The sequence below is a fragment of the Parathielavia appendiculata genome (genome assembly GCF_033297405.1).
Source record: "Parathielavia appendiculata strain CBS 731.68 unplaced genomic scaffold N657scaffold_20, whole genome shotgun sequence".
Lineage (NCBI taxonomy): Eukaryota > Fungi > Ascomycota > Sordariomycetes > Sordariales > Chaetomiaceae > Parathielavia > Parathielavia appendiculata.
Window position 1 is genome coordinate 276,236 of NW_026944239.1, and position 18,198 is coordinate 294,433.

General features: G+C 55.2%; 7 protein-coding genes across 7 annotated transcripts; 3 read left to right on the top strand and 4 right to left on the bottom strand.

Moving 5' to 3' along the window:
- Positions 1–1,541: 1,541 nt before the first annotated feature.
- Positions 1,542–2,258, top strand: N657DRAFT_636920 (uncharacterized protein; the record flags this gene model as incomplete). Its single annotated transcript, XM_062791472.1, has 3 exons — positions 1,542–1,604; positions 1,734–2,114; positions 2,190–2,258. The coding sequence occupies 3 exons, from the start codon at positions 1,542–1,544 to the stop codon at positions 2,256–2,258; spliced, it is 513 nt and encodes a 170-aa protein (XP_062643817.1).
- A 1,185-nt stretch (positions 2,259–3,443) lies between these two features.
- Positions 3,444–4,282, bottom strand: N657DRAFT_242566 (uncharacterized protein). The gene is made up of 2 exons (XM_062786377.1): positions 3,822–4,282; positions 3,444–3,764 (listed from the first exon to the last, which is right to left on the bottom strand). Exons 1-2 carry the CDS (start codon positions 4,162–4,164, stop codon positions 3,595–3,597), a joined length of 513 nt encoding a protein of 170 aa, XP_062643818.1. The 5' UTR covers positions 4,165–4,282; the 3' UTR covers positions 3,444–3,594.
- Positions 4,283–4,868: 586 nt separating this feature from the next.
- N657DRAFT_649629 (glycosyltransferase family 8 protein) lies at positions 4,869–6,578 on the bottom strand. The gene is made up of 3 exons (XM_062793764.1): positions 5,714–6,578; positions 5,052–5,650; positions 4,869–4,994 (listed from the first exon to the last, which is right to left on the bottom strand). The coding sequence occupies exons 1-3, from the start codon at positions 6,159–6,161 to the stop codon at positions 4,938–4,940; spliced, it is 1,104 nt and encodes a 367-aa protein (XP_062643819.1). The 5' UTR covers positions 6,162–6,578; the 3' UTR covers positions 4,869–4,937.
- Positions 6,579–7,125: 547 nt separating this feature from the next.
- N657DRAFT_549120 (uncharacterized protein) lies at positions 7,126–8,790 on the top strand (the record flags this gene model as incomplete). Its single annotated transcript, XM_062787879.1, has 1 exon — positions 7,126–8,790. A coding segment is annotated over one exon (1,665 nt), but the record flags the coding sequence as incomplete, so codon positions are not given.
- Positions 8,791–12,447: 3,657 nt separating this feature from the next.
- Positions 12,448–13,066, bottom strand: N657DRAFT_649631 (uncharacterized protein). The gene has a single exon (XM_062793765.1). The coding sequence runs from the start codon at positions 12,846–12,848 to the stop codon at positions 12,615–12,617; it is 234 nt and encodes a 77-aa protein (XP_062643821.1). The 5' UTR covers positions 12,849–13,066; the 3' UTR covers positions 12,448–12,614.
- Positions 13,067–14,517: 1,451 nt separating this feature from the next.
- Positions 14,518–15,205, top strand: N657DRAFT_649632 (uncharacterized protein). Its single transcript, XM_062793766.1, has 2 exons — positions 14,518–14,604; positions 14,661–15,205. Exons 1-2 carry the CDS (start codon positions 14,574–14,576, stop codon positions 14,957–14,959), a joined length of 330 nt encoding a protein of 109 aa, XP_062643822.1. The 5' UTR covers positions 14,518–14,573; the 3' UTR covers positions 14,960–15,205.
- A 153-nt stretch (positions 15,206–15,358) lies between these two features.
- Positions 15,359–17,407, bottom strand: N657DRAFT_674567 (uncharacterized protein; the record flags this gene model as incomplete). The annotated part of the gene is made up of 7 exons (XM_062795760.1): positions 16,300–17,407; positions 16,145–16,157; positions 16,069–16,093; positions 15,914–15,980; positions 15,541–15,674; positions 15,414–15,485; positions 15,359–15,363 (listed from the first exon to the last, which is right to left on the bottom strand). Exons 1-7 carry the CDS (start codon positions 17,091–17,093, stop codon positions 15,359–15,361), a joined length of 1,110 nt encoding a protein of 369 aa, XP_062643823.1. The 5' UTR covers positions 17,094–17,407.
- Positions 17,408–18,198: the final 791 nt, after the last annotated feature.

Sequence of the window (18,198 nt, forward strand, 5' to 3'; positions counted from 1 at the left end):
CACGGCGCTATCCCTGATTCGGCAGGGCTCCCGCGGTGCCCGTGCAGTAGTACAATCGTGAACTTCCTGACAGCTGCCAAGTGGAGGCACAGAAGTTGCGTCGGCTTGATCAATCCGTTCAATTGAAGTCAACGCAAATAACATGAGCTCGTTAAGCGTGGGCTTGGATGGCTTGCTAGGCGGCCTCCTCACTGGCGTACACTCTTTCGGGCGGCGGGGGACCGCAAGGGCGGCTGGGCGCTTCCGACGACGACTCGATGGCTTCCATTCTGTTTGGAAACAGCTTCATCAGCTTCACAAATGGCATCAAGGGCAGGAATCATACCTGACAATCTCTGGCGGTAACAGGTTGTGTGGATGGAAGTTGAAGCGGGAAGTTGGGGAAGCAGCCGGCTGCTGTAGTGTGCTTTGGGCAGACTCCGGCCTGTGGCCCGCTTGGCAGCTGTCAGAAAATTCACGATTGTACTGCTGCACGGGCACCGTGGGAGCCCTGCCTAATCAGGGATAGCGCCGTGCTATATAGCCGTGGCCGTGTGCAATCTAGCTGTTCCCTTTATGAAAGTGGATTGACACCCAGATTGCAAGATACAAGCAGAAAAGGGGCGCTGGCGAAGTGGCCCGGCCAACGTCGGGCCCCGTTGCTGCCTTTGGACAAGACTTCACCAGGACCAGTGGGATACGGAGTAGGTGTGTCTGCATCGAGATGGAACGCGCCACTGTAAGCAGGCGGCTACCTTGCCAATAAAACAGGGCATCGTGCCACCCTGCAGGTCGCCGCTTCGGCTTAAACGGTTGGGCAACCGTCAGCAACAGAAAGCAGGCTCGGTACAAATTGGTGATAGATGAATGGCCACGGAATCGTTCGTGTGATGTATTTTCTTTGCCTTTCATAGCGTTATCGCTCATATGGCTGCCTTCTGAGGCGGCCGTCTCATGATTACGGTGCGCATGATTTCGTCAGGGGCTGAGCTTGCAAGCGACACGGCGTTGTTGGCACCCCAATCGCTTTCGTCTGTGTTGACCACGCCCCAGGTTCAGCGCTGTCAACAAGTCAAGTCAAGTCAAGTCTGGCGGCAGACTTGACTTGACTTGACAAATCTGTGCAAGACTTGACTTGAACGACCCCCGACTTGACTTGACTTGGAAGACTTGCCAAGAAGGCTCGGAGGTTATTCCGAACACCAGTTAATTACAAAAACTGGGCCACCAAGCCTGTCATAAGGCCACAACCTTCCCAACGGACTCCTCCCGCGCCCAATTTCGTACACATTGAAGCTCTGAGAGGGTACCATCACCAAGGGAGTGTCGTTGTGACCCTATCGTGAGCTTAGTGAGGCTGAAGGTCCGCTCGCATTCCGTTGCGCAGGGAGGTATGAGAGTATTTCGAGCGCCAAACTCGTGAGACGTGGATACTCGTCTTTCCGGGCCAACCACCATTGTATTGGATTGTCAACGGGGTGTACAGGCCCTCGTAGATACTCCCCAACCTCATCTATAATACCTCCGGCAACTGGCGCATCATAGAAGCTATCTCCAAAGCCATGGACTTGAACCGGGGTGCATGGGCGTGCTGCGGGCTCGACTGCTGGGTGGTGCGCATCAAAGTAGGCCACAAACCGCCGCTGAATCTCTAAGATCCTCTTGTCGTTGCCCTCGTAAAACAGCTTCACCCACTTCATCCTGCGGCCCGGGTGCAGAATGAGAGCTGCCCAATAAGCAGGGGTCTCATCTAGTATGTCAAGATACTTCTCAAGCTTGTCAATGGCGTATTTGAGGCTAGATTGAAGGCTCGAGAAGGAAGGCACCTCAAGATCCTCGTGAAGAGGATTTCCAAGCTCGACAAGGGGCCCGTGTTGCTTAGGGGCGGTAACTGGGCGGCGGAGCCCGATTCCGGGGAGGTCGACGTCACAATCACTAAACCGGGCGGGCACGCGGCGAATCCGGCATGGGCGCTGCTGTGCCGCAGCGGGCCCAGTGGGCGGGAACGCCGGGAGCTGCCCCGCGGGGCGCTCGTTGTTGAGCGGAATTATCGAGCTATCAAACCCTCCCGACCGTTCAAACTCAGCACTATATCCTCGGTGCAAATGCTTGAGATCCCGGTGGAGGCTGAAGATGTGGGTGACAACGTCACAAAGATTGGGTTTCCTCCCCTCGAACTTTTTGGTAATGAACTTGAATGGGGCCAATAGAGCTTTAATCTCTGTCAGGACTGCCCAATCCTCGGAAGAAAGTACGGCTTCGTCACTGAGGTCCCCTAATCGATTGTACCGGGCGCTGAACTTGGTGAGGGGATCACGGAGGACGAGGGCACGCTCAATCATATGGTACACCGAGTGCCAGCGGGTATCGTTGTCAGACTTCAGCCTGAGGTTTCGAATTGCAGGGTCGACGAGGATGGCGCCAATTTCCTCGCGTTCTGCCTCAGTGAGATTGCCTGTAAAAAGAAGAATACATCAGCCCTGAATATGATTGTCTTTAGCAGGGTGAGGGTGCTAGGGTACCTTCTGTGAAGTCGTTGAAAGCGTCCCTGCGCTGGGGCGTCGGCGGGCGAAGTGTACAAGGTAGTGTAGTTTACCCACTGGCCCAGTTTCTCGCCACGTATTGAGTAGCTCCCTCTCTTGTTCCGCAGACAGTCGCTCATCTCAGCCCTCTGCTAGTCTCTTAATCACTTCTGGCGACGATCTCTTGCCCGCAGTATTTGCCCCAAGACGTTCGCCATCCCTCGTAATACCGTGTCTTTGTCGGAAGTGTTTAGCTGGCGAAGTTGTCGCCTCCGCGTCGAAGATGTTGTAGCACTCGTGACAGACCCAGAACTTGCCGTCTGTAGAGCTCGAATCGTTTCCTGTGAGCCGTAGGAGCAGCGTACCGTGGGCGTTGACCCAGGAAGGTCCATCCTTTATTTTAAATGCGCGCGGAGGTGGTAAAACCGATTGTCGGGACCCTGGATCTTCGGGTATAGCTTCGGATCGAGGGGCACATCGGTGATGGCTTTGGCATCACGAATTTGCTCCTTGATGCTCTTCTTGGTGCGCTTGGCACGGCCGAGCGCGTCGAACGCGTTGAGGTGCAAGGGGTTCTCGAAGTCGACGTTCGGCATAATGGAAATGTCGTCAGAATCAAGAGCTGCGCGTGCGGCATCGTTAGTAGCGACGATAGCCATTCGGGAGGATTGCAAACGGGAAGTATGGGTGAGCTTTGCAGCGGCGCGCAGCCACCTTGACCAGGAGGTGATCGACGCGACAGGCAACGCGTCGCAGTAGGTTAGGGCCAGAAGAGTGGGTAAAATGCCCATTTTCGGTATGTTCCGAGTTTTAATCGGGGACAAAATCTGGGCTAGTTAACCCCACATGGACTTACTTTTTACTCGATACCCTAACCCTACTTAGTGTCAAGTCTGTCAAGTCAAGTCGATGCACCGACTTGATTGACAAGTCTCGAGAAATAAGACTTGACTTGACTTGACTTGACTTGACTTGACTTGACTTGACTTGACTTGACTTGACTTGACTTGACTTGACTTGACTTGACTTGGAGACTTGACTTGGTAGACTTGACTTGTTGACAGCGCTGCCCAGGTTTCGGTGACCTCGAGATCTAACACTTCATCTTCATAGCCAAACTTCTTGTAGAGGCCATAGCTGGCAGGGGAGGCCTCGACCCGAGCAGGGAACCCAAGGCTGTCGGCAAGATCGAAACCCACTTCAAGGGCGCCGAGCCGGCCCCGAGCCGCTGCCGAGTTGGGCTGTATGCGAGAGTGCTGAGATCTGATAAGAGTTAGCAAAGGTCCAGCGTCAATATGGCAGGGATGCTGGGACTTACACAGCGCTGCTTCACTTCGGGTGTGATCGCGTTGAAGCCGTGCCATTCCACCAATGAAGGCGTTGACCACGGCCACATCGCAACCCTCGCCCCATTTCTCGGTCGTTGCGTTGAACTCTTACGCCTTCCATTGTGCCTCGGTGCGAGGCGCACAATGAAGCAGCCATCTTGCAAATGCGACAATCTCCCCAAGCCGGTCGGTAGGCTCTGGCAGGTATTCGGCAACGCGGAGAAAGATTGCCCTCCTTTCACTGGCCTCCCTGCGCTGTCCTCGGGGAAGAGCTTTGAGGCGAACTTTGCCTTGGAGTCGGCAGAGACGCCGCCTGGGTACATCAGTTGGTTCATGACATTGTCATTGAAACGGTGAAGTTGATGTTGATAATGGCATCGATGTCGTCCCGCCTGGCCTCGCGGACGCTGATACAGGTAGTTATTCGAAGGGCATTGCTGAGGTGCTCAATGCTTTCCGCACCTCCGTGTTCGAAACAGAAATGGCTGTCGTAATCACGAAGGGCGGCGCAAAAAAGATGGCTCAGAGAATTTGCCTTGAATAGATAAGTATTCGTCCAGAAGTCCGCTGAATGAAGCCGCGCATCGGATGTCGCTGGCTAACATCCTCGAACCATAGTTTCCGCACTTGTTGGTGTCTAGTTTCAGTACCTCAGTATGCCACTCGGCGCCTTGCTCATCCCTTGCTAAGCGGCTGGCCCACCTGGTGCGGATCGAACCGAGCGTTAGTCGAAGTGGAGCTCTTGCCTTCAGAGGATCCCCGGGCGGGGGGGGGGGGGGTGGGGTCCTCCAAAGTAATGATAAGTAAAGTGCTTGTGAAGCAAGAGCAGAAACGAGTGTGGTAGGTGAAGTCCAGAGCAAAACCTGAAAGCGACGTGTGCTCTGCAGCAGTTTGGGGAGACATTAACCTAACCTTGGTATCATTTCTTTCTATTATATCCCGCCTTTCCTACACGATACCTTATCCAACCTAAACGCCGAACCCATCTCTCGCTGCGATAGACTGGTCCGCATTAAAGGCCAGGCTCCTAAGATCCGTAACGCCCGACTCATGACAAGGAATGCCAACCCACTAGCACCAGCAGCGCTGATCAACCACCAGACCAGACCTATGACGAGAATCGCCTCCGCCGCAGTGGCTCACCAGCAACGCGCCCGCACACTCGCTACAATAACGTTAGCTCGGTCACCAAGAAAACCAGGACCCGTCACAGGAACCTCACCTTCCGTCGCTCGACAAACTCTCGATAAATCCCGAGCCAAATCTCCCGTTCGGCACACGATTCCACGCCGTCCTTCACGTGGCATTTTGGCTGTTTGGACTGTCTCACGCTGTCCGACATACCTAGCCAGGGTTTTGGCACGGGCCAGTCGGAAAAATGCAGGAACTTGGCCTCGTTGAACACTTTGACAGGGTCCCACTCTTCTGTGTCGCTGCCCAGGTACCACCGGTGCTTGTCCTCATCGAGTGTGAACTCTCCTGTCAACAGGTCGTAGGGTCTATGCGGGAGGACGAGGGCCGAGTCTTTGTAAAGGTAGTTGACGATCTCCATATCATAGTCATCGCGGCCAGCTTGGTTGATCTTGTCCATGACATGACCGAATTCGACCTCGCTGGGCGTCACCAGCATGACCTGCGATGAGAGGATCATTGTTTCAGGGTACAGCCAGTACGCTCGGGGCATGGCCACGGGGCAAGGGGGGAGCAGGAATAGCTCGTCCATATTTTGGAGGAGGACGGAGTCGGAGTCGAGCGAGAGCACGCGATCGTACTGCGTCTGGTTGAAGGCGAGGAGTTTCGTATATGACTCTGCCCAGGTCTCTGCCGAAGAGGTTTTGCTTAGCAAAGCTCAGTACCAACTGGGAGGGGTGCGAGGAGACGTACTGTCGGCGCTTGCCCGCCGCTGTACCGTGATGGGCACTAGCTTTGCGCCGTACTCGTCGCGAGCCTTGATCAACAAGCGAGCGTCGTCGCTTGAGCCACCGTCTGTCGCGTCCGGGTTCTCCAGCATAGGCGCTGGGTACATCATGACACGATCGGCCCGGCTCCCAACGTGCTGCAGCCGTTCGAACAGCATGACAGAGTTGCACAGGTAGTGGCTGTCGGTCACATACTGCGTATATGCGAAGCGCGACCAGTCGACGTTGGGTTCCGTCGCCAGGCTCACGCCGCCTCCGGATGGTGGCAGTGTGCCCGAACTGCCCGCTTTGCTCCATCCGGTCGGCGCGCTTGGGAGGGCATCGTAACGGGCTCCAAAGGCGAAAAGAATAGTCAAGATTACTGCCACCGGTAGCCACACCCGCACCCTCCGGGACGACAGCACATCGCTCATGCTGGGCAAACACCTTGATTGCGGGGCTGTTAGGTCAGCTGGGCCCCCATCAGCGGCGCCGGCCAACCCGTCGACCGCGGAATAAGAAAAATTGAGGCGGAAGGGCCAAACGATCATAATGAGGGCGCCGAGAGATGAAGGCACGGGGCTTCATCAACATCGCGACGACTAGAACAACGGTGATGGGATAGTATGGCCGCCTCGCAGCCGCCACGGTGGCCATCGATCCATTTTTCTTGACGGAGGAATCAGGGGTCAGGCCAGGCGGCGTCGAAGCTTGACAGGGGTCGACAGCAGCAATTTTAGCGAGCGCCTCTCGCGCACAGCTGGGCGGCTAAGTTAACGTCGATCAGGTTCTTCTCCGGCTTCCCGGTTGACGCCTGGGTCTCCGCACAGTGGATGGGTGGTATTTCTGAGACTGGGCATGATTGGGTCCGACGGGCGATTGTCGGTTTCAATTTCCGGGAACCCATCATAAGTCACGGTTGAGCACCAAGAATCGCTTATGCAAACTAATCACCAACCGCAGGAAGATGAGACAGTGGGCCCAGTCCCAGGCATTGTTACGGTTGCATTTGCCGCGCTCTGCACCGGCATCTTCGTCATGATAGGCTGAATGACGAGTGTCTGCCGCCCGTGATATACTACCTGTAATATTCCTTGTCCAGGCGAGCCAGGGCAGTCCAACTGCCCAAGACGGGGTGGAAGGAGAAGGGCTTGTCCCCAACATCACACTGATGCGCTCACTTCGCCTCTCAGATGCTTCTCGCGTCCTTTAGTCTTGCCAGGGCTCTTTCCCGAGTTCCTCGGTTTCTGTGTTTTTCTCCTCATCTCTCCCTTCTACTTCCTGTCAGCGTTCGCCTCTTCAGCATAGTTCCCGAAACCCAAGTCACGGAGTTGACTGAAACTGACGCCACTCAAGCGGGCGTACACGATGAGACCCGCGCCGATCTTTGAAGCACTTTTGTTGTCCCTTTCACTCCCTACGTTCGCTCTTGCTGCCGTGGAACCGAGACAGGCGACATGGGGACAGTCTTTTGGTCCTGACGGGCCGTGGAACACCATCGAAGTCTCCATTGGCGGCCAACCGAAGATCTCTCTCTTTCCGGGACGCATGTGGCAATCCATCGTGACAACTTCGGATTATTGTTCGATTAACGGCTCAATGCCTCACTGCGCATCCGGAACATATCGCAAAGACAGGACATCGGCGACCAGCGATGGAGCGAAAATTTCCTTTCAGCCACCTACACAGGACTTGGCCCGCGGGGTGCCCCTTCGCGGCAACGCCAACATGCAGCTGGAAACAATCGACCTCGGATTCAGATCCGGCCCCATCCAAAACCACTCGCTGGCCTTGATTGAGACCGAGTCACAGATGTACGCCTACCCCGGAGGCACTTGGTATCCCATCTTCACAGGCTGCTTCAGCTTAGGCGCGCCGGACCGGAGCCAGGTATTTTCAAGCGACACACTTGGCAAGAAACCCGGCATCAACGCTACCATGATTCCCTGGGTTCTGAAGGATGATGGATCCACGGCATCGAGTTCATTTGGCCTCCACTACGGGGCGGCAGGCCCCTCTGCAAGGATGTCTGGGTCCCTCCTTTATGGAGGTTACGACCGCAACCGGGTCGTAGGAAACGTCCTCACTTTCCAGGGCGACTTCTCTCAGCCGATCTCCCTCCAAGATATAAGCATCCGCGTCATCAAAGGCAGCTCTCCTTTTGAGTCCGTCCCTGTGGATTCTGGCTCCGGCTCTGGCTCCGGCTCCGGCAATGTCACCTCCAACACTAATATTTCCGGCCTCCTCACCAAAGGCAACTCCACGATCCCACCCTCTGGTCTGCCCATCTTCATCGACCCATGCAGTCCGTACCTCACCTTACCCCAGTCAACCTGTGATGCCATTGCATCACACCTCCCGGTTGTCTACAACGCTTCACTAGGCCTGTATACCTGGAATGTCTCGTCCCCCCGGTACAAACCCATTGTGGCATCCGCCTCTACACTCTCTTTCACCGTCATGGGCGGCCGCAACACCGACTCGCTCACTATTCACGTCCCGTTCCGCCACCTTAACCTAACGCTGACGGCGCCCTTCGCCGGCAACCCGACCCCGTACTTCCCCTGCTTTACGAGCGGCACTGGCGCGTATGTTCTCGGTCGCGCCTTCTTCCAAGACGCATTTTTGGGGGCGAACTGGGAAAAGAATAGGGTCTTCCTGGGCCAGGCTCCAGGTCCGAATATCCCTCCTGGCGTGGATCCTGTCAGCATACAGCCGGACGAGGAAACGATCAAGAGCGGCGGCAATGATTGGGAGAAGTCGTGGGACGGGTTTTGGACGGCGCTCACAGCCAAGGAAGCGAACGGGACGAGCGAAGTGGACGTAACCACCACCAGCGGCGGTGATAGTGGCGGGGGCGCCGGCGGCAGCGGTGGTAGTGGCGGGGCCGCATCGGCGGGGTCAGAAGGGGAGAAAGGCGGTCTCTCCACTGGTGTCATCGTGGGAATCGCGGTTGGCGCGGCGGTGGCGGGGTTTGTTGGCGCCGGTCTCTTCTTTTTTTGGTACCGTAGAAAGCAAAGATCGGTTCAGCCGGTCGAACCGACCCCCGCTCCGCCTGGCCCTGGAGGGGCGGTTGATCCAGCTCACCGCGGATATTACCCGCCAGAGTACGAGTATGAGAAACCACACTGGGCGGCTCCGGTTGAGGCGGCATCGTCGATGCAAACATATCCCTTCGAGATGCCTGGGGACCATCCAGCACACGGTGGCGCCAGAAGCAGTACCTAGGTAGCTTCCATGTCGGGATTTCGAGATCAATTGTGCGCTTTGCTTGGACGCGGCAGTGCATGACTTGCCCTCGCTTTATGTATTCTCAGTCTCAGACTTCTCCTTCGCCGCTTCATTCCTGCAATGTAATCAATCTTCGAACCTTCAGATTTAAAAAACTCTTGCCCCGTCCCTGAGTTCAAGCCAATACCCACCGATCGACAAGGCTCGCGGATACCTCCTACAACATCCTCGAGGAAGCATTTGTCGTTGCTATGGTCGACAAACCTGAGCGGGTCACACTTGGCCCGAACCTCAACATCGTCATCCTCCAGCCGCTCGTGGACAGGCCAGCCCTCGTACGATTTGACTGCCATCCACTCCTCCGGCAACGGGCCCAGCGCGTAGCAGGTTAATTCTGCAGTCCCCTCGGGTCGTTCGCAAAAAAAAGTTCCAGAACACCTGCATCGGATATCCTAGGTTGAACAGGATGCAGCCCATTGCCTAGACATCTGCGGCCGGGCTGTTGTTGAGGGTGAAGATGAACTCCGGCGTGAGATAGCTGACTTGGGTATAGGGTAATTCGCGGCCGGGGGTGGCTGTCAGGATTGCCTGGTACAACCTGAAAGCCGAGGATGCAGAGGTCAGTTGAGAAATTAACTTCGCGGGAGGTTGAGGATCTCGGTCTCATAGCCCAGGTTGACTGAATAATCATCCCGCCTGGTCGGTATGAACGTATTATTGACACATGAATGGTGTGAGTTGAAACTGTTGGTTCGAGTTGATAACTTCCATGATCCTGCACTGCCGAGTCGGGTTGTAGGGCCTGATCGGCTCACTTGTTGCAATTCCAGTTCCAATATCTAGTCCCTGTCAAGAATAAAAAAAACAGTACCTTAGCCACAGCCTGCGGGTTCCCGCCGTCCCAGTTGGCAGAGGCACACAGGGCTGTGATTATCGCTTTGGCAGCCACCGAGAGGACTTTTTGCCCCTCATCTACAGAATACAGCACTACCTTTACCTTTCGTCTGTTGCACTTCACGGTCCATCGCATTGCTGCGCCAGTTCTCAACCTTGAATTTGACTTTCCGAGTACGCAAGACTTCAGCATCATGGCTTCGTCTGTTTTCCGCCTCCTTCCCCTAATTACCTATTCCGCCGGTGCCGCTTCCCCGGGTCCCGGGCCCCAAACTAGTCCCTTTCACTCCGAATGCCCGGGCCGACATCGAGTTCGTCGAGGTTCTCGGTCAGGAAAACGGCGCGGACTCTTAGGTCTGGAAGGTCAGGATCAACGGAGCTGGGTTGTCTGCCCTCAAGGCGGTACGCGATCATGCGCGGCACACCGGTTCGGCCCCGGACCAGTCAACTCTGACTCTAACCCGGAGTGTCCTCCCTAGTTTTACTTCCGCCGCTCGGACACTCTCCATGACGGTCAGGGCGGGGACCTGCAAGCCCTCCACTCGCTGGGCATCGCAGCCGCTCTAATTAGCGCTGAAGAGACTGAAGATGCTTTCCCCGCGGGCAGCAAGGCAATTGTTTGTGACTACTGTGGCTTCCGTTTGGATTACGCTGCCAACATTGGATGAGGCTAATCGCAGGGCACCAGAGTTGGAGGGCTCGCAAAGGAAACAGCGGGTTCACATCCTAGGGGACCGGTTGCTTCTACGCGAAGGTCGGTTGGTCGTACCAGCGGTTGGACACTTACAGACCGGGGTCATCCAGGAGGCACACTTCAAGCAGGTTACGGCGTACCCTGGCCGGGACAAGACCGGTAGCCACCAGGTACTGGTGGCCGAGAATAAGGGGCAATGTTAACGTGTTTGTAACTATATACCGTGGCGATCATCGAGATACCCAAAAGACAAGACCCCTGGACTGGACTGCTACAGGCGATCTCGCCGTCGTAGCGGGCCCGGCAAAGCTTGGTCGTGGGTTTCAATGTAATGCCGCCCGACCGCTATAGTTACGGCAATGCGTTGGTTATAATCAACCGGTTGATGAAGGCATCGTGGACCGTTCCGTGCAAGATGAGTGCCACCGCCCGCGATGCAGCAAGGATGTACTATGAGGGCCCGTACCGAGTCTACGGCATACCCATGGAGATTATTAGTGACCGTGGACCACAGCTCCGGGCCGAGTTCACCGACGAGCTGTCCCGGATCTCAATATCGAATGGAAGCTGGCTACAGCAGGACATTTCTAGACTGCTGAGCAGGTCGAGAACCTTTAACCAGTATAACAACCAGCGGTTGCGACAGTTTGTGAGTTATTACCAAGACAATTGGTCCAGAGCGATCACTTGATGCCGTCCAGATGAAGTTTACCGCACGACAGCACTGGATTGCAGCCGCATGAGGTTCTGTTGAGCTATTCAAAGCCGATGCCAATTGACTGGGAGTCCCACAAGTGAGACTTTGCCAACTACCGGGAGCAATTGAGCCGTGAATTGGCGCAGGAGGCGGATTACCGGATCTAGGGCTACGTTGAGTATGCCCGGCAGATGATCCAGAAGGCCCAGGATAACCAGGCGTCATAGACGAATCGGGATCGCCGGGACCGGACTTTGGCGTCGGCGACCACGTCTTCATTATCAAACAGTCCATCGAACTGACCAGCCGGCCGGGGCAGCACTACTATAAGATCGTTGAGAAAACCGCGATGTGGGCCTACCGGCTCGGGGTCCCGGAATCCTGTCGCGAATCGGCCGAGTTCACAGCTGACCGGCTCCGCCGCTATCCAGGCAACCCGCTCCCTAAGGAGGTTGTTGAGGATCCGCCTGGTGAAGACGTCGGTGGTGAGGAGGATTGGGAGCTTGAGCAAATCCTAGCCAGCCGGACCCATCACGGCAAGCTCCAGTACCAAGTTGAATGGCGTGGTTGGGACCTGGACCCGACTTGGTACCCGGCGTCGGACTTCAGGAACGTACCGGTGACGATCAAACGGTTCCACGACGACTACCCTGACCAGGCTGGATCCCCGGTACGACTGGACGAGTGGTTGCTGGCTGCAGCCGAAAACCGGTTCGCGGACCCGCACCCGGATGACGACCGGCCAGTAACTAGAGGTCGGCGACTACAGCGCTTATAGCAGTGGAAAATATCGCAGGTCTGGAAGATTTAGTTTGAAATGCTATTTTCGATTAAGCTGGCTGTCTAAGCTCGAGGCGAGCTTTTTTTGACAGGGGAAGATTGTGACGGAAAGTGCACCAGGGTTGGGGTTACAGGTGCATTCCCTTATTGAGACTAGCCTGCGGACGAGACCGGTCCTGCTGGTGGTATTATGGTATAACGGAGGATCATGTCGAGTGCGACCAGTTTTCCCTCTCCTCTTCAGCTTTCGATTAGCAGATAGAGTGTAATCCCAGAGCTTCTTGCGCCTGCAGCATCTCGCTCAACTCTCGCAGAGTGCAAGATATTGTCAGTACCTTTGGACATTGCTTGTTGTGAACCCTTTGGCTTCACCGAACCTCTCCCATTGTCAAGTTATAAACTTCAGGAGTCCCTTTCAGTTGTTAGGGCACCGAGACTTTTCACAAATACCCACTCCAACCGACGGCCAAGGCGGAAAGAAGTGTCACCGGATTTCCCGTTCCAGTTCTCATGGTTATGCCATATGCCTGTGGTCATGAGTCTGATCATACGTCTGTGGTCACGCCTACGCATAGGCCTCTGCTCCAGTACTTAAGGTCTGGTTGAACGCCCATTCCTGTCATCTAGCTCTTGCTCTCGTTGTAGCAATATCGATCTTGTATGTGCGAGCTGACCAGACCTTGGGTGGTGCCCATCACAAGAGGCCTTGTGACGGCAACTGCCGTCGAGGTACGCGCTTGCCTTGCTCGCGCGTGCCCCACTTTCTCTGGCATTTATCTCCTGCATCGCGAGAGCTCTTCCAGCATCTCTTCCTTTCCTCCCCATTTTGTAAATCTACACAATAGAGATGACTTTCCGCAGCCATGCCTGGGCCAATAGCCCTCTGCTCGTGACAAGACTGTAGGGAGCATTATCCATATAGCCTGTGGTACGATATACCGAAGGCTCAATCCGAGAACGGATAATAGAGGCTAACCGCAAGCCTCCAGGCTATAGAGACTCACCGTAGTGGAAAGAGCCACGATTACAATGGCAATTTGGAGGGGGGGGGGGGGGGGGGGGGGGGAGCCAATATAAACAGGGTAATATAGGAAGCTTAGAAGGAGAGGTAGCTGAAGGAATAAGATGGCTGGGCAGACCACGAGGCTAGCTGATGCAGGAGGCACCAGAGGGATGGCATGGTATGGGTGTAACTGAATTGTTGGAAGGAAGGATGAAGATTCAGACAGGAAGTCGGTGTCGCGCGTCCCACATGCAAGATAAACTGGCATGGAGGGGCTGAGCGCGCACAGACCTTTGCAGCGGGGCTACTCTACAAGATGCCTTCCGGTATCAGAGGCCCTCTCTCTTTTTGCAGGCTTACTCACTGATTATTTACTTGATTGCCAATAGTTAGTTACTACTAAGTCTTGATGGAAAACATCATTTAGAAAACTCAAGAATGTATTGAACAATGGCCTCTCTTCTGATTAAGTGAGCTTCTTTAGCTTAAGCATTACATCGTGTTATACAGCCTTGCTACCACATCAGTGTATAAGTATAAGAGATAAGTGGCATCAAGGCGAGGCACTGAGTACTGCAAATGCCCACTCAACTCTGCTGATTGAAAGCTAAGGAAAAGAAGAGAGAGAGTAGAGTATACAGGATGCGCGTCTACGACGGGAGAAGGATAAGTGGGCGCACAGGCTACCCACTGATGATGTGTTCCTCTACATGGAAGATCCCTCACCACTAGACCCGGGGAAGGATCTTGACATGCGGCCGGGAAAGAGGTTCATCAGGACTGCAGTGCCCTAGGTTCGCACACAGCCCACCATGAGGCTTCTCTGTGCCATTCCGCCGGCTGCATTTCCAGTTGTGACGGCAAGGCGGAACCCAAGGTGATGCCGCTAGTGCAGGGCTGCAGACAGCTAAGATTCTATCGTGGGCCCCCTGCATGGGTGACCATGTCCATGACAAGGCGCCAGGACTCCGAGCATTGTTTTGTTGACGCACAAGCGAGCATGTCGGCCAGACTTTGGCCCGGCTTCACCGCCCGCTTCTCTCCTCCATCAAGCCTACCGTACTCGAGGGTTGAGAGTGCTCGCTCGGCATCATCAGTCCTATCCTCCGTCACAAGCTAGCCATGAGAGAGAAATTTGCTCACCAGGGCCAGGACTCTCATGGACAGATCGTCAGGGAGCGTCCGTACCAGCTTGCCGGCAGAGCAACCCGAATGGTTTTCAGGCCGGTGTCTTATTGAGGTAAAATTCGTATGCATCTGAGCGTTCATTTAGGAAGCAAGCGGTGTGGAATTCCTCCAATTGAAGCTCCACGAGGCAGTGTGATTCATGTTTGTCTCCGCCGCTCCGGGTCAGGGGTTAACTGCAGAGCCTCCGTAAGCAGGGCAGACTCTAGGCCGAACCGGACTCATTACTCGGCATTTTTCCAGTGTATATCAACGCCGTTCTTCGACTGGCTTTCGGACTGCACTTCCCCATTCATTTTCAGTTCACTCAGTCTCTCACACTCAAATAAACGCCCCAAACACCAAGTAGGGTTCCATTGACAATGGCCGCCGCCGTCCGGGATCAAATCCTTAGTATGAACGCTGCTCGCCCACAGCTTCAATTTGCAAAAGCTGACTGTTTTCAAAAGCTAACGCCAAGGTCCTCTTCGGCCCAACCAAGAAGTTTGAGATCGTCACCTGCCTCGTCATGGTTGGCCAATACGGAAACATCCAGGCGTCTCAAGCCATCCTCGTTGAGATCGACTCAGACAGCGCGGCCTACAAGACTCATCTTGTTGGGCAGCCTGCTGAGCAGCTCGAAGCGGCCTACGAGGAACTCCATATCGAGGTGCGGCGGCTGATTTACCAGAAGTTCTCCGAGAGCCTTGAGCCGGACTCCATGATTGAGCCCGGACCGACCACGCTGGAGGGCACGTTGGACTGGTGATCCATAGAAGCAAGGCATGCCGGGCATGGTTGCGGAGGAGACAGTACAGATATTGTATGGCGTCATGCTAGTACGTAGACGGGTAGGATGGAGACGACTGGGGGGGTTGATGGGGTTTTTACTAGTCTTTGCCATGCAAGTGTCATATATGGAAGCAATTAAGTCCAGACCGCCTTCCATCTTTCCCATATCCTAATGGGATAGTTCCAGGATGACTCATTTTGGATTGTATCGTACACCGTGACTCTTCATCCAGGCCGACCCCCATTGTTCAGTCCGAATTAGGGCTTATTCCGTGCCCCATGGGGAGCATGGTGCTTCTCCTGACGCTCCATTCCGCCAGATCGGCTGTATTTCTGCCCAACGTCTTCGGGGAGCTCTCCGGCTGCGCTCACGACTTCACCCTGCAAGGTGGTTCCAAGCGTGTTGTCTTGCACGCCGAGACCACCCGGACCTCCCTCTCGCTTCTGGCTTGGTAGGCCCTCACCGGCTGGCATCACATTGGGCTTGGCAGCGTCTTCGGGCACTGTGAGTCCTGTCAGCTTGTCAATCAGCAAATGGGAGGTTTGAGCAGTGCAAACCTCTGGTACCATCCTTGGCCATGTCGAAGAGGTTGCCGCCTTGTGGGTGAGGGTCGGACATGGTGATTGTGGCTTCGTTTGTGGTCTTCCGGATGTGTCTGGTGTCGGAATCAATCAAGGTGATAGCATCAGTACTATTTTCGAATTAGGTTGACCCAAGGTGAGGAGGTTTATACTCGGATTCAGGGTCCCGTTCAAGGGGTACATCATCGACAACTCAATGACACAATGACCTCACATATGACGTAAGTCGCCTAACCACCAACAGGTACTCCGTGGCGGCACTAGTAACATGGCTCTTCTTGTAATATAATAATCTTCCTTATTGCTGAGAGGGTCAACCGCGTCCTTGTAGCTTGTACCTATAACCTACACACTGCCAGTGCCATCGCAAAGAGCGACATGGTTGTAAACCGTCCCCGACTGGAAGCGGAATATCACTGGCACTCCATCAAGATCACCAGGAGATCATATGTTGTGCTGGGCGAGACCGATGTCGGTAATGATTGCATGATGACCTTTACTTACCGTCTACTCCGTCTAGAGTCACCCTCTTTGCCTCGGTTTATTAAAGCAGCCTGAGCGCTGAGGGCCAAGGGCATACCGGGACGACTGTCCTTAAATGCATCTCAGCTTCGAGTGAACAATTTTTTTTGACCGAAACTAGAACTGTTCTCGCAGACAGATCCCACTCGTTCCGATAGTAATCTCGACATGTATTTGTGCCTTTCACACTCTGCTCACTTCAGACTAACATACACCCTCGTAATTCTCTGTTCCGCCGGCCGAAACGGGTACGTCTTCTGTCCATTCTCATCCCCCAGCTCAGCCGTTGCGGTATAGAACTCGCACACGATCTCCCCCTTGAACGGCTCAGGCGGCGCACTCCAGACCTTGCACACGGCATCCGACACGGTCTCGATCTGGATCCCCCGAAACCCCTTCGCCGCTGCCGTCCGCATCATATACTCGGCCAGCTTCCTCATCAACCCCTTGCCCTCGTAATCCGCCCTCGTGCTCGTCGCGTTCCGCATCAGCACCTCGCCCTCGGCCCTTGGCTTCCAGCTCTCCGGATCCCTCCTGTCCAGCTGGGCCAGCAGCGCGAAGACGGCCCCAAACGCCGGCAGCGCCCGGACGAGCGGCGCCATCTGGGCCATGTCGAGCGTGTGGAAGCCGTCGTACGCCAGCGCGACCGACACGAGCGGGAAGTCCATCTGCGCGAGCAGCGTGTCCCCGTCGGGCGACTCGTCCTCCAGGTCCCAGTACAGCGTGCCGCCCGTCGCCACTGACTCGGGTCGCTTGAAGGTGTATTCGGTGTCGAAGACGCCGAGCGAGTGGCCGCTGTTGATTTGGTGCTCGACGAGGTAGGTTGCTCCGCGGAAGCCGGCGTACATGCGCCGGGTTCTGTGCTCTGGGTAGAGGGCGGGCCAAAGACGGGAGTAGAAGAGGTTGCTGTGCAAGACGATGGCCTTTGCCCAGTCTGAGTGCTTGGGTTCGAGCACGCGGATCTCGTAGCGTGGTGGGAGGTGGGTGGGGATGGTTTTGGGATCCATGGTGGCAGGCCGGCTGTATGGTAAAACGAGCCGCAGGAATTGTTGCAGGTATAAAGGAGTGAGACCAACGTAAGGGCCGAGCTGGTTCACACTGTGATGGTTGAGAGCGACGCTTCTAAGGTGCTATCCCGCAGGCGGATGAGACGCGGCTGCTGTTGGTAAGGGGCCACCGGGCCAGGCCGTGGAGTTGCGGTGCTTTCAACTGCAAGTCAGCAACCTCCGCGAAGTGCCAGTGAAAGAGACAGAGGTTTCCGTGTGTCCTGGCTGCAGAATTTATGTTCCTCCTCCAGCTGCCAGCTGGGGGCAGAAGGAGGTTGGATTGTCGAAGACACTTCTCGTCGGATGAATCGCTGCCAAGGATATCACGCACAAAAACTGCTGCTGTGTAACCAATGGATCGGGCAACCTCTCCCTAGGAAGGCAGCCTTGGCGATCCGGCGTAGACTCACACCCTCGAGTCGGAGTGACTGAGCCCACTTGATGCGAAGAATGCGACGGTACACATCATCTGTGCACTCCACTGCGGTCCACGGTGCCAATCATCCTCGCTGCCGTGTTTGTCTTGCACTCCAACTGCAGAGCCGCATGGGGTAATCTTGCCCATCTTGATGACTGAGATGCTGTACGCTCCCAGTCAGCGCTAGAAGTCCAATAGCTCCAGGCACTGCCGGGAGACTGGAGTCCTTGGGAGGCAAGGTAATGAGGCGGTTCGAGTTTATCGGATCCAACCTAAATAAGGCTTGAGGTAGTGTCTCTTCTTTGGAGCCAGCTCATCAGTGCATGCAATTGCCATGCTGAATTGAATCCTGCCTATGAGAGGGGTCAGTGTAGACTCGAAGCACAGCCTGAAGGCCAGGAGACAGAGGTCGAGGTACGGTTTCAGCTTGCGGTGTAATAACCTAGCCCCGGTGTCCTGTACGTCTCTTTTCGAGGTGTCCTAAGCAACGGAATAACTATTTAGGTATTAGCAACGACCCGAATATTATCCCCATTACGCTTGGATGGCTAGGTACCGCAGCGGGGTTTTGAAGGGGGTGAGAACGCTATTTTACAGCGCTATGATAGCTTGAAAAGTTTTGACAGCGCTGGCAACTAGCATTCCCAG